This window comes from Mesocricetus auratus, unplaced genomic scaffold (genome assembly GCF_017639785.1).
Source record: "Mesocricetus auratus isolate SY011 unplaced genomic scaffold, BCM_Maur_2.0 Super-Scaffold_100676, whole genome shotgun sequence".
In the NCBI taxonomy this organism is placed as follows: domain Eukaryota; kingdom Metazoa; phylum Chordata; class Mammalia; order Rodentia; family Cricetidae; genus Mesocricetus; species Mesocricetus auratus.
In genome coordinates, this window is record NW_024429266.1 from 84,141,457 (window position 1) to 84,155,723 (window position 14,267).

Below are 14,267 nucleotides of genomic sequence, written 5' to 3' on the forward strand. Positions count from 1 at the left end.
CTGGCTGATGTGGCTGCAGCTCTGGCTCACTGCTGCTGGGGTGAGAGCTGTGCCCTGTTACATAGCCGAGGCATGTGTGCATTGTAAGTCATGTGGTGAAGAATGCAGGCGTCCAGGGAGGCACAGGCCAGCAGAAGCTGTCGGACTCAGCCCTGGAGCGGCTCCCCCACCTTTCTTCTCACTCATCTCCACCAGGCGGGGTTCTCCAATCTCAATGAAGAAGGTCTTGTTTTTCTCATACTCCTCATCATCAATTACCTTGACTGCAATTGTTTTGCTGAAACAAAGAAGAATAGAAATTGACGAACAGGGGAAGAGGCATCCATGCATGCAAAGGAACGCAGGCAAGAGGAAAGCAAGGTTAGAGAAGTCACTGAAAACGTAGTTCCATGCCCACGGCCACAGAATTAACTTGGACAAGTACAGTTCTCAACATTAATAGGCTTGTCATTGGTATGAGAAGGAAAAGAAGATTATAGTAAGAGAAGAAAAAATAATACTTATTAAAGTATTAGACTCTTGTGTTGTCTTTGCTGTGTCCTGCAAGTCATTGATTTAGAACAAATTAATAAAGCACAATAGGACCAATGGGAAGCTTCAGTGGGTAAAGGCATTTGACACCCAGACTGATGACTTGAGTTTTGTCCATGGAAACCACCTGCTGGAAGGAGAGAACTGACTTCAACAAGTTGTCCTCCAGCCCTCACTCACATGCCATGGCAGGTACACCACCATACATGTATGCACACATACATATCCACACCCCTCCCACTTATATACATAAATAGATAAAGGGAATAAAAACACAATAAAATACTACTAGAAATGTTATTCAAAGTGGTGGGTAATTTTCCCTATATCTGTGTTTTATTTTATTTCCAAGCATATTATTTAAAATATGTTTTCCTCTAACTCTCCCATGTACCTCTCATTATTTTTAAAAAATCCATGGCTTCTTTTTCCACTTATTGTTGTGATAATATATATACATATATACATGTGTGCATGTATTACTATATATATATTCCTATAATGTTGCTTGCATATATAACTTTTCAGGGATGATCATTTGGTATTGGACAACCAACTGGTGTGTTCCAAAGCATAATATTTTTATCATTACATTTTATTTTGATTAACACAATGCATATGTAAAAGCATTATAGAAGAGAATGAAATCCCTTCTCTATTTCTACCTAGTGTCTTAGGATCTAACTTATTTAAGTCCCTTGGAAGTTGTTCTTGTTTTGAATGCATTCCTAAAGATGGAAACTATTTTATACAGCCATTTCAAAATTGTGATGGCAGTGGGGGGGACGGACAACTGCTAATATAATTATTCTCATGCAGTGCCAAGTTGAATTTCAACTTTCATTAAGCTATGACATTTATACTTCTTTTCAACTTCATAAATATATTGTGGTGTTTCATGGAGAATCCTTCCTGCAGTCCATCCTTCAGTAATGTTTGCCCTATGGTCCTATGGCTGTGAATGATTGATGAATAGACATTACAAATGCAAATATTATGCAAATCCAAACTCCAGTAATGATACCAGACATAATTCTTGATGGATCTGAAAGTAGATCATTCTAAAATTATCTTTTAACAAAGCTTAAGTGTGGTATACATTACAACTTACCCAAAGCCCCCTAAATACTGATTTAACAAGATTTTTAAAAATAGCATTAACTGAGATAATAGCTGATTAAAGTTTTGAAACAATAGGCTTATATAGACAGAAAGTTTTAGTGACATGGAGATCCTTCAATTTTGGTAATGTTTTCTGGGTCTTTTAGAAAGAGATGGGTTCATCATTTCCCTTTTAGTTTGTTGAAAAAAATCTGCCAAGTTTCACTGAGACACCAGTTTTCTAATGAGCATTATTCTTTTTATCCTAACATGAAGAAAGTATGAAAAAGTTCTCTACATTTCTCAGCCCCTCTTTCCAAATTTTTAACTCATCCTTTCTAGGCTCAGCATTGTAAAAGGGAGATCAAATGATTGTTTCCTGCCCTTTGGAGTCCATATTATCCTTCCTTTCCCTGGCTACAGAACATGTATGATACCGACATCCCGATTTCTTCCTCCTAAGAAGCCAGGGCTCATGGGAGTGCCTTTTCTTTGTGGTCCAAAGACTGCAGCAGGTGAACAGTAAGACATGGCTAATGTAATGACAATTTTTTCAGAGCAGGTATTTATAAAACTATCAAGAGAATGACAAAGCCAACTGCATCTTCAAACAGCTCCTACCTAGTTGTTAGGCACTTTTCTGGATTTCACCTATTTACTCTGTGTGTGTGTGTGTGTGTGTGTGTGTGTGTGTGTGTGTGTGTGTGTGTGTTTATACACATTAAAATCAACTGGTCTGACTAACTTGGGATCTTTAGTTGTTAATTTTCATCTGAAAAATCCAAAATACTTTAAGAAGCCCAAGAGGAAACTATCTGAAGCATATTTGGAATTGCACATTCTATTTGAAAAATACATACAAAGTATGTGCTATTGTAAGTTAGGTCAAATTTGCCATTTAAAATGTGACCAAAGTTCTCTCTATGTTTTTTTTATTAACTAAACATATGCTCTTTAGGTATTAATTTCTACTTTACATTCTTGAAATCTTAAACTGGGATGGCACATCTGTGCTAGAACAAGCAATGTCATGAGAACAGGCAAGGAAGTATGAAGGAAACTGAAAGTGCCAGGTTAGCTATTGTCCTTAGGAATGAAGGCCCAACATTCATTGTGAATGCCCTTCATGGTAGGGAACAAACTGAAAAGTCCCCATGATAACAAGTCAGGTTGTAATGTTCTTGCGTTTTATTATATGACCCACATAATATTTCCAGTCCACAGAGCATCTCAGATACTGTTTTACTAAAGAAGTAAAGAAGGTTTATATGGTTGCAGTAACCATTTTAGTGAGTCAGCGTCTATACACTGATTTTATGCCCAGGGGACACTACATCAACTTATTCAGTATCCCAAATCACCCGCTGACATCTTATTTCTTATTACCCCATAATGCCATTACTATTCCTCTACAATCATGTGCTAGTTAGCCTTAGCTATCAACTGGATACAACCTAGAAACAGCTAGGAATATTTTCAATGGAGTAATCATCCAGATCAGGTTGAACCATGGGCATATCTGTGGGGCATTGTCTTGGTTGTTAATTAAGATGGAAAGACCCATCTTCAATGTGGTTGTACCATGTCATGGACTGGGTAGTGAACTATGTAACAGAAGTGAAAGGTAGCCGAAAGCAAGCAAGCAGGTAGTGTGGACGTAGTTGTTTCTCTCTGCTCTTGACTGTGGGTGGGATGTGACCAGTTGCTGAGATTTCTGTCTTGAATTTCTTGCAATAATGGGCTGTAGCTTGGATTCTAAGGTAAGAATAGACCTTTCCTCCCCTACTTTGCTTTTAGTCAGGGTACTTCATCACAGTAACAGAAATGAAACTAGAACACATTGTAAGTACTTTATTTTCTATACCCCAAGACAATAACTATAATAGCCCATAAAACCTGTTTCCAATTTATCACTGGAGCATCTCTATTCATCAGGACCAGGATTCTTTAGAAATCTTTCAGTATCTGATAGTTGCAATATTTTTCATATAGAAAATGAAGAAAAGAAATACATCCATATATACCTTTGTAAAGACACCTAGGATAGACAGCATTTACATAACAGCATATCATTTCAAAATCATTAGAGAACAGAATCGATATTGCCCTTGGCAAGAGAAGCCGTTAAATTATATATTGATTTAGCTTCTCTAGCACAGTAAAGCTATTAATAGGAAATGTGATTATTAAAGGCTGCTTCAGTCCATCTAAAGTAGCAGGATGAAGTCAGCCCTGAGTTAATTTTCTAAAGCAATGCAGACAAAGTCAGGAACCATTGCCTGCTATGTTCACCTTTTACTTCAGAACAGAATGTAGTGATGGTGAAATTAACCAAAGTAATTTTCAAAGGGAAGCCTCATGAGAAACACATGACTCAATTGTCTTCCCACTTTGTGGAGCCAAAGTGGAATCCAACAGTTGAAGACCAAGATACCAACCCACCCAGCACAGAGCATGCTGCAGGAGCTGAGGCTGGTTGTTGATCAGTGCAGCTAGACTAGATAATCATTGGCAGTATGCTTTTATAGTAGCGGCCACACACTTTGGGTGTGGTTTCAGGTGTAGATGTGACCCTTTTAAGGTAGTAGAACTGTGGGTTCACACTTTCTTGGGTTGCTGAGAGCATCAGAAGGGCAGAGACTGCATCTTCTGGAACAGGAAGACCTCTGTGGCTATTTACTCTTATCTGTGTAAGTCCTTCCCTAATAAACACGTGTCTTGGGTCTTGCAAACTCATTTAAAGCCACACCTTCGTTTCTGCTCATAGGAGGCTGTTATTTCTTTCAGTGGACAGGTTGACAAAAATGGAGCCTGAAAGAGCATAACTTGTCCACAACTGCACACATGAGGAGCAAATAGAAAAAAAAACAAAAATACAAGCACCTGACTGTTTGCAGCAACCATAATTGTTCTAAAGACAGCCAGGACAACTCATTTGATTGTTTCCATTCTTAACTACAAAAATCACATTTTCTAAAAAATGAGTAAAATACTTAAAACCTTATGATATCATTAAAATATTTCTCAGTGGGAACAAAGCATGTATAGAAGCTATTTTCATTTCATTTCTAAAGATGCAACTAAGAAAAGAGTTATTTAGTGGAAAAATACAGATAATTTCTTCTGATCTTTGTGGCACCTTTCATGTACGCACACCAAGCCAATGCGATTCTGTTTCTTAGTCTGTCTTATCTGATGGGTCTCAAAGGACTCAACTCCTTCAAACAGACTACCAAGGAGTCTGGTGGTGAGTCACTGACAGGGGAATGAAAGTCATTCTTTATTAGTGGTGGCTGAAACAGAACATCTCTTTAAGATATACTTAAGTCTTTGTTAAGTTAGAGTGGTACTCCTTCCTATCTTCTTTCTTTTTAAAATAATTTAAATATAACTTTGTCTTTCTATGGTTTTATTTTCCTGGGTCCAACCTTGGCAAGAAAAAAGATGAGCCTGGGGCTTAGAGAGGAAGGGTTCCTTTCCAGATTCTCACAGGGAAGGTTTCAATGAAAACGGTCACAAATTTGGATACTTCCATCGCTCCCTCCTTAAGGTTTACCCCCATTTAGGCATACTCAAAGGTGAGTAGAGTCAGGCATCTTTTTAAATCCATAGGTCTTCCTGACATCCCTAGAAGTAATTCTTTCTACCTAGTGCAGAGGAAATTAGACTTAAAGAAGTAGTGGCATCCAACTTCAACTGTTTATTTCCTGAAATGGCCTCAAGCTCCTTTGAATAATATAACCTACTGCCAATCACCAGGTCTCATAGTCAATTATTCAGTATATTTATGACCACATCAAGTGATGGAGATCATTATTTTAGATTAAATGCAGGCTTATTATTTTAGCTTTACACTCTCTTCTTACATGAACAAGGATGTATTTTTATTTCTATTTTTGAAAGGAATGCAGGACATGGAATAGTCTATGATGGCTGACTTGCAATGTTAAATCTTTGAAGAGCTAGAGCTTTAATTGGAAAATGTCATACAGGCACATGGGGCTTCACTAAAACTGAGGACTGAGTAGGCAAACAGTAGGCTCAGCCTCATTCTGTGCCACCTGAGAAGAGTCGGATAATTTCAGGTCCATTCTGGACCACCAAAATTAGTATCTACATTTGAACATTTCCAGATGATTTCTACACATGGTGAAATCTAAGAAGTCATAATAAGAAGACCAATGGACTCTTAAACTGGATAATATATTAAGAGGTTGGCTAAAGCTGAGCTTGTTACAGATCTTCCTGCATGTCAGAGTCACTTTGAAGCATCACAAAATCCCAGTGTCTGGTTTCACTCCAGATAAGCTAAACAGAACTCTTCAATACAAACATAGTTTTAAAAGATGTTTCAGATGATTCTAACGTTTGATCAGGGTTGGTAACCGGCTAATGGCCTACCAGAATGTGTGTCCTCATGTCTAAAAGACTGCACTGGAGAAAGAGGGTATTGATATCACCTGTCATTATTGCTTTAGTGTTAATCTGTGCCTTTGATTTCAGGAGTGTACTTATTTAGGAAATTAGGGGCGTGAGAATTTGACACATATGGAATGGATAGGATTGTGACAAAGTCCCAGATGAAACAAAAATTAGATCTCATGATCCATCTAGGTTGAAACTTGACATAGAAGTGTTGGTATTATCTTTCACTCAATGCTATGGTGTACTCAGGAGTCTTCTTGCCTCTCAAGAAAGATGTCTTTTGTCTCAGCAGGCAACCTTCATGACATAGGTGAGAGAATCCCTTTAGCATCCAGGCAGCTGTGCTTATACTCAGGCAGGATAATTTCCCTCTCAACAACAGATTGGACCTCTGTTGTACATTTCATGCAACAATGGTTACCCCAGAGTAAAAACTAAGGTGTCACTTGCACCAAAGACTGTACTGTTTCCTCTCTCTTCCTTGTTCTCCAGAAAACCTTTGAGTCTTGTGAGGAAGAGACTACGTGGGTGGAACTGGGACTGAACACATGAGCACTCTAATTTCAGAGTGAGAAGTGTCCCTGGACTGACCACAAAGATCCCTGCAAAGCCGTACAGTGAACAAAGTCCTCAGGTGTTTAAAAGGAGAGTTGCCATAGGACCAACAATTCCACTTGTAGGTATGCAGTAAAGAAAACAAAAACCGGAAACAAGACAAGAATTTATCAACCAATGGATGAATAAACAAAACTAGATCTATTTACAAAACAGACTATTAATTGACAAGGTAAAGGAAGGAAGTATCGATATATACTACAGCATAGAAAAACTTTAGTGAAAGAAGCAAGGCAACAAAGATTATATATGGTATAATTACTCTCCCTCTCTCTCTCTCTCTCTCTCTCTCTCTCTCTCTCTCTCTCTCTCTCTCTCTCTCTCTCTCTCTCTCTCTCTCTCTCTCTCTCTCTCTCTCTCTCTCTCTCTCTCTCTCCAGGATGGACATATCCAGGGACAGAGAATATATCAGAAGAATTTCTTTAGAATGCTAAAACCTAATGGGTGAGTGTGGGGTTTTAATTCACGGATAAACTTTCTGAATTTTGATATCAATTGCAAATTTTGAGGCCGTAGCAAATCCACCGATTTCTTTCTCTTTTTTTGCCTAAATATTTCTTTATTCATAAAATATTTTTAGAACAATACATAGCTTAAACTATTTTAGCTTATACTTTTACTGTCTAATAAAAGCAATTCTGTAGTTTCCATATGTGAAAACAGTTCCAGCTTCTTTTATGTATCTCTTTTCTTTCTTTTTTTTTCTTGCTACAGTGGTATCTGAGGTTAACCTCAAAGAGCCAGTGCCAGGAAAAATAAAAACCTGCAAACTTTACAATGTATCAGTCTTCCCCAAAGGCTGCTGCCTGGGTGAGAAAATGTGAGAATGCTCAGAGCTTTCAGTAAGGGTTCCAATTCTGAGACTATTGCCAAGAAGACGCTGGGGTGCAGCGTTCCAGACAGCGCAAGCCCACTTACATCAAAGCTAAATACCTTCCCTGTGTCTGTCAGCTCCACTTCCCCTCAGCCCAGGACTCTCAGTCTCTTTACAGAAAGCAGCCTGCTTCCTTCAGCATCAAGGGCTGCCCGCCTTCTTTGACATGCTAAGTATTTCTGGTGGCTGTTACCTCAGACCAGGCTCCCAGGGCTTCCTTCCTTCCTCAGCAGTTTAAAGTATTATGAAAATACCAGAAACAGCCTCCCCTCACAGCATTTGTTTAGAGTCTAGCTCTGTCCCCCTCTTCCATCACTGAGTGCCCTCTCCAGGTCCCTTGCTGGCATTCATTTCTCTCTCCCAGCAAGGAGCAATGGGATTGCACTGTGTGGCTTGAATTCCCCTTAAACTTTCCCACTCCTCTTCCAGAACAGATCAGTGAACAGCTTGTTGATTTGGGCTTAGAGAAAGAAAACTGACTTAAGAGGAGACTCTTGAATAGATATTGGCCACTTTTCCTTATGTGAGCTAAGCCGACTCCCCCTTCTTATAAACATTCCAGATATGAACAGGTTGCTATTCTCATCCTCTCTATTAATATTCTTACATAATTGGTAGGAAGCTAGGGAGAAACTTTAGGCATGGATTCACCAGGGAATTTGTTTAATATCCTACACTGAGATGATAACAGGAAAAACATCCCTGATGTCATCTATTTATTCTTTTGAAATGGTGAGAATATGTAAAAGACACTCATGATTAGGCTCCACACTTGGCTCTACAACTTCCTGGTACAGACATTAGGATGGGCTCTGCCTGGCTTCTCTCTAAACATTAAAGCTATAATTTATTGAATGAGATTAATATACCTCACACAGGGGCAATTATGGTATGTTTGCAGTGCTGTGATGATCGGATAATGAGTGTCACTGTTCACAAGGTTTGGAAGATGGAGCACCACAGGTTATTAAAGATCAGATGGTACAGTACATGCAAAAATATTTTGTAAAGGGCAACAAATGTTAGGCTCTTGCTATTATTAGCCCAAATGTATTGGGGTGGAGGATCAGGGGTGCAGCAGTTGCCTAGTTGGAAAGTAGTGGCAAATTTATAGTTCTTCTTTGCTTGTTTGCCCAAATTGGTGGGGATCAACATCAGGAAACATCAAATGAAGTAGAGACTGTCCCCACAAACCCACTCTCAACTCCAGCCCTGGACCACACCCTCTATATTGAGATAAAGAAGCAAGAAGTGTAATGTTAATGTCAGGATGCTTAGTTTCATGCTTCCAGCTCTGCCAGAGGTCACCATTCACCACTAGCTGCATGTCAAAGAGTCTGCAGCCCCCCCTTCCTGGGGCTCCTTCTATGAAGCAGAACCTGGCAAAAGCAATGCTGCCAGTCTTCTGAAGATGAGAGTTCCTGAAGCAGCTGAATCAAAGTGATTCTCCAGAAGGACTGTCTTAAGCACTCTGATCTCTTTGCCTTGTTAAGTGGTAATTGAAATCATTGCTTCAGAAAGAGGGAGGCACAGAAACAGCTAAAATCCTTCTGCTCCAGAGAGACCAAGGGAATGTCCAAGAATACTTGGAGTGACAAATTTCCTGAATAACTTGCCCTGTTTTATTTTCCTCTGATCACTGTTTAAATTTGATGGAAAATACCTGATATTTTAATCCAAAATAGAAATAAGTTATCTTTTGTTTCTCGATTCTTTAGCTCTCAGTTGTAAACTTTAGTCTCAGAAGATATAGCTGAGACTGTGGCTCCTGTCTGTAATCACAGAAATCTGGGGGTGGAGGCAGGAAGGTGGAAATTAGGTGCCAGCATGAGCTACATAGCCAATGGCAGGCCAGGTTGGGCTAGGACATAAAACCTTGGCTCTAAGGCAAAGGGAACAAAATGCAAACAAATGGCAACAATCAAAATCCTCCTGAAAACATGGAAGCGAAGTGAGAAACTTACAGCTTACCCTTCTTGAAACAAAGAAACAAAAACAAAAATGAGAACAGATGAAATATCTTTCCTTCCCTGGAAGATACAGTTGATGATTTCAAGAGATGCTGCAGGAATAGAGGATACTGCTCCAGTGACTAGTGTGCCAAGCATCCTGATACCTACTATCTACCTAATAGCTATTAAAGTTCTGATCTAATTTGACAGCATACCAACAAAACTACATGAGCAAAGTCTACTAAGAAAAAGAGACAATGGTATCCTGGAGACTGTCTACAGCCTTATGATATTTACATATTAACTTGATGATTACTTCACTCAATTGAAGTCAATGAGTATCAGTCTTAAGGGAAGTAAATATATAAGGAGCCAGGGATTGTTATTAAAGCCCTCATGCTGAGACATTTGTCCATTCAATGGAAAATACAACAGATCAAGCTTCAGTTACAATGCCTGGCCAAGATGACTAAAATTTGTCCAAATAGACCTTGGTCTATGTTTATTGTTTAACAGCATTTGTGTTGTGGGATCTATGAGAGAGGCACAATTTTACCACAATGATGAAGGATTCTAAGCATCTTAAAATATATTCATGGGTCAGGGACGTAGCTTAATAATAGAGTGTCTATCTTAGAGTGTGCAAAGCTCTGGTTTCAAACTTCAGTAACTTCCCCTGCTCCTCAACACAGTATTCCATGATTAGTTCTCAAGAATACATCTTCTGAAAACATGATTTCAATGAGTACCTCAACATTAAAAATGCATACCTGCACTCGTAGAGCTTGGAAGGCTGAGAAGAAGGATTGAGAGCTTGAAGACAGCTGTTGCAACACCATAAGATTCTCAGAATGCAGAAAAAATGAACGTACAAGGAACACCTTTTCTATGCTGAATAATACATTTCTTAGGTTCAAAGTTTAGAAACCATTATCAGCCCCTTAATTTCAATTTTCCATTACCTTCTCTAGGGGTAGGCCACTAGATCGAGAGGTGAAGAGGCAGTAAGGGTGACAGAAAGCATTGTAGGTGACCGATAAGCTCAAACAAAGACAGCCCTCCAGGAGTCAGATTTCAGTGAATCACCTCAACTCTATTCAAGAGCATAAAGAATATATAGGATTGGGGAGTCTTGGGATAATCCATAATTTGCATTAATTGGCATGATCCTATCACAAGGCTCCTAGCAGAAGTCTTAGTTATCATATGTGTGGTAAGGGATCTATGACAAGTTTCAAGCTAAAGACAAAACAGGCATCTGGTTCAGAGACAGCTTTCAGATGAGGTCAGTCCTTCAGGACCAGGGATAGTCTCCAGATAAGGGTACTAGAGGAAGGTAGAGGCAGAAAGTTCTGCTGGAGGGAGGGGAGCTCCATGTTGCCAAGCTATTGAGATAAGCTGCCAGGCCATGGTGGAGATTATAACCTCTGCCAGTCAACAAAAATCTTTCAACGGCCTTTTATAAGAAGTTACAATAAAATGAAACTGATAAAGCTGTGCAGCCAGGAAGACTGCTTCCCCAAGCTTTCTCAAAACCCCCCTACATTGGCATTAGACTTTTCCCAGAGATTATTCCTGTCTTCAGACCTTATTTCTTTTTTCACATGTTTCTTTTTGCTTGACATAGAGAGTTTCTGGGGAGAACAATGTAAGGATTGTACTGAGGGAATGTTGTAGGTCAGCGCAAGAATATGTTGAATCACCTCTGTTGGAAAAGGAGCCTGCTTTGGGATTATTGGGAGATTAACTGGACTTTCTCAGGTCTTTAAATTTGTATTCTTTCTTCTTTCATTTCCTCCCTTCCCGTCTTCATAGCCACAAAACATACAGCAGCAAACTAATCTCTTTGCATGCGATAACATGAAATACGTGTAGTGACAGACACTAAACACTTGCTTGAACATAAGCCAGTAAGTAGTGAACTGATGCTGTTTCGATTTCATGTTTCTGTCCCATGACTTTGTGTGTGTCCATCCACGTATGAACAAAGTCATGGCCACACATGTATAAAATGCATGTGGAGGTCAGGTGATAAGCTCCAGTTGTGTTTCTCAGTGTTGTCTACCTTTTTTGAGACAAGGTTCCTCATTGGCCTGAAAGTTGGCATATAGGTGAAGCAGGCCAGTTGGCGAACCCCAGTGATGCAATGCACTCTCTTCAGTAGTGCTGAGATTACAAGTGTGCACTACCATGCCCAGCCTTTCCTCATGGTTGTTGTTGGGATGGAACTCAGGTCCTTGTGTTGCAAGGCAGGTGTTTTTCCAACTAAGTCATCTCCCTCCCCCAGCTCTGTGCTTAATATTTGATTGCTACCTTATATTAAATTAAGCTTTCCATATTTCTGTTTCTAGGTTACATTAGAAAAACACATCTGGATTTTACTTCTGTAAGTGGTGGATACTCATTGCTCATGAAAAATTAGGTAGCAGAAATATTGACTAGCAAGAGAGGCGTGAGGTTGGAAGGCCAGGAGGGGTTTGGTTTTGCTTATGGCAAAGGAGTCTTCTAAGAAGTTCCTAAATGAATTCAAATTGTTCTGATGTTATTTTTCCCATGAGTAATTAATAATGATAATAATTATGTCAATGGGTTATGACTCAGAGCACCTCTGCATTATTGGCAAGGCAATAGGATTTAAGAACCCTTCTTAGGGGAAAGACTCACATTGTTGAATTCTTGCTTCTCATTTCCTGCCTATACTTACATTAGTTCTCTACTCTTAAGGCTCAAGCTCCTGTGCTATGAGATGAACACAGTGATATCATTTATTGCATCTGATTGCATTATACACTGGGGCTGGTACCTTTTAGGTACCACAACATTATGACAGGTGTTCATTGTGATCCAGGATGACATTGTGTCCAGTGAAGAAGTGGGTCTTTTGCAATGGGACTGTCTGTCGTCCAATGAAAATAACTTCACCTATGCCTTGATTTCCTTACAGTTCTTTCACCATAAGGTTGTAAGAGGGTCCAGTGAGAGAAGCAGAAGGGACTGCATGCATTGCAAGCCCTCATTAAGCTACAGAGATTAAAGGGAATAGACCATAAGCATTTTTTGAAAGTTCCATTCCTAACATCAGTAGGAATCAAGGAGAGGCACCATTGTTTTCTCAAATCAGATGTTCAGTGTATCTCTATCTGTCCATGAAAATCTAAAAACAAAACAAAAACTAATGTTGTACTCGAGGGACTCCCATCTTTGTTTATGTAAAGCATCATAAGCTATCAGTGAGCCTTAGTCTGAATCCTTAGGATAGGACTCCCAACATTCTTTCCAAAATAAATTAGTAACAGCCTGAGCATCACTAATTGTTATTGGGGATCACAAGGGGCAATCCACAGTCTCAGTCTGGGCATCTATTAAATAACTGGTGAATTGAGGGTGTCTGTAGTCGACTTTGGTTCTTTCAGTCAGACGCTTTGAAAATATTTACATCTTAATAAATTACAAAAAAATCCCAACCTATTTGGCATGAGCCCTTTCAGAGGTAATAGTTTTCCTTTAGAGTTTCCTTGACATCTGGAACTCCTTTGGCACTAACTGTGGATAGTAACCTTTGTCATCTCCTTTTATTCCACTGTTTTTTTGAATGGAAGTTCTTGTCTCAATTTTGCCATTTGGAAACTTTGTGTGTCCATGTGTAGAATCTTTCTACTTGGTTGCTATACTGAATCATGGCCTAGACAGTATTTGACCTTCAAACAAATGCACAATATCTACAGACACAGCAACAAAGAGCCAAGGTAAAATGAGAAACACTCAAAACCAAACCACATGGTACTGGGATCCCTACATTCTAGCATACATTCTGTGTTTTGTTCTCTTCTTTCATCGACCAGGGTCCTAGTGTGTCAACCCCTTCCAAGCACTAAACAAGGAACCCGATGACAATCTACTTGTGTATAGTAGGAGTGGTTAGTAATTGTATATTTGTATATATGTGACTGTGTGGGACATGCAGAAAACATTTTTCTGTATTGAAAGGGACTAATTATGGAAGGAATTGACTTTGCAGTGATGTGGTAAGACTCTAAGGATACTGCATGGGGTGTCTCTATGGGAAAGATGCCTCCGGAAGAGCTAATGACAACATATAAGAATTAAAACTGACATCTATTAGGAATTGACATCATTAAAAACAAACTGTCAAGGGTCTCAATATGTCTCCTGCTTTATCTTGTGGTCTTGGACTCTGCAAACCCAACAGGCACACTGTGGACTCTTATTGAACTTTCCAGTACAGCACCTAGGTGGCTTTTAAAACCCTTCCTGGGTATTCTGCTTTCCTAGAACCCACCTAATAGTTATCATTTCCAAACCCTTGTTCTTAATGGAAGAGACCTGAGGCACTTTATAGGTAAGACAAAATTAGCAAGGAAACAATTTAGCTGTTCAATGATACGAGCAATTTGAAGTTTAAAAATCAAAATTAGCAAGCCCATAATGGCCTCTATTGGCTTTGAAGGGAAAATGTGTTTTGCTTTTTCCCCCTCCTTTATGTCCCTTGCTTTAATGGAAGTTATCCCCAGTTAAGCTTTATAGAATGGCTGCTGGTTTACAGAATTCAAATAATGACACTGTTTAATAAAACTGAACTACTGGACCAAACACGGTGAAAAAGTCATAGTTAAAATTTTGTCAATTAATTATTGACTCTTTTCTGATGTGTCTATGCTTAAAGTGCACATTGTAGGGGGGATTTGTGTGTGTGTGTGTGTGTGTGTGTGTGTGTGTGTGTGTGTGTGTGTGTGTGGTTCAGGGAATTG

The 14,267-nt window shown here is 39.3% G+C and overlaps 1 protein-coding gene across 10 annotated transcripts in view; it reads right to left on the reverse strand.

Annotated features, from left to right (window-relative positions):
• Positions 1-14,267, reverse strand: part of Slc8a1 (solute carrier family 8 member A1) — a 351,192-nt gene that overhangs the window by 73,533 nt on the left and 263,392 nt on the right. For 6 of the 10 annotated variants that reach the window (XM_040738197.1, XM_040738203.1, XM_040738199.1 and 3 more), the window contains exon 3: positions 171-277. The exons of the other annotated variants lie outside the window; for them this stretch is intronic. In XM_040738197.1, the coding sequence (XP_040594131.1) occupies positions 171-277 (107 nt within the window). The remainder of the gene's footprint in view (positions 1-170; positions 278-14,267) is intronic. 10 annotated transcript variants of the gene reach the window in all.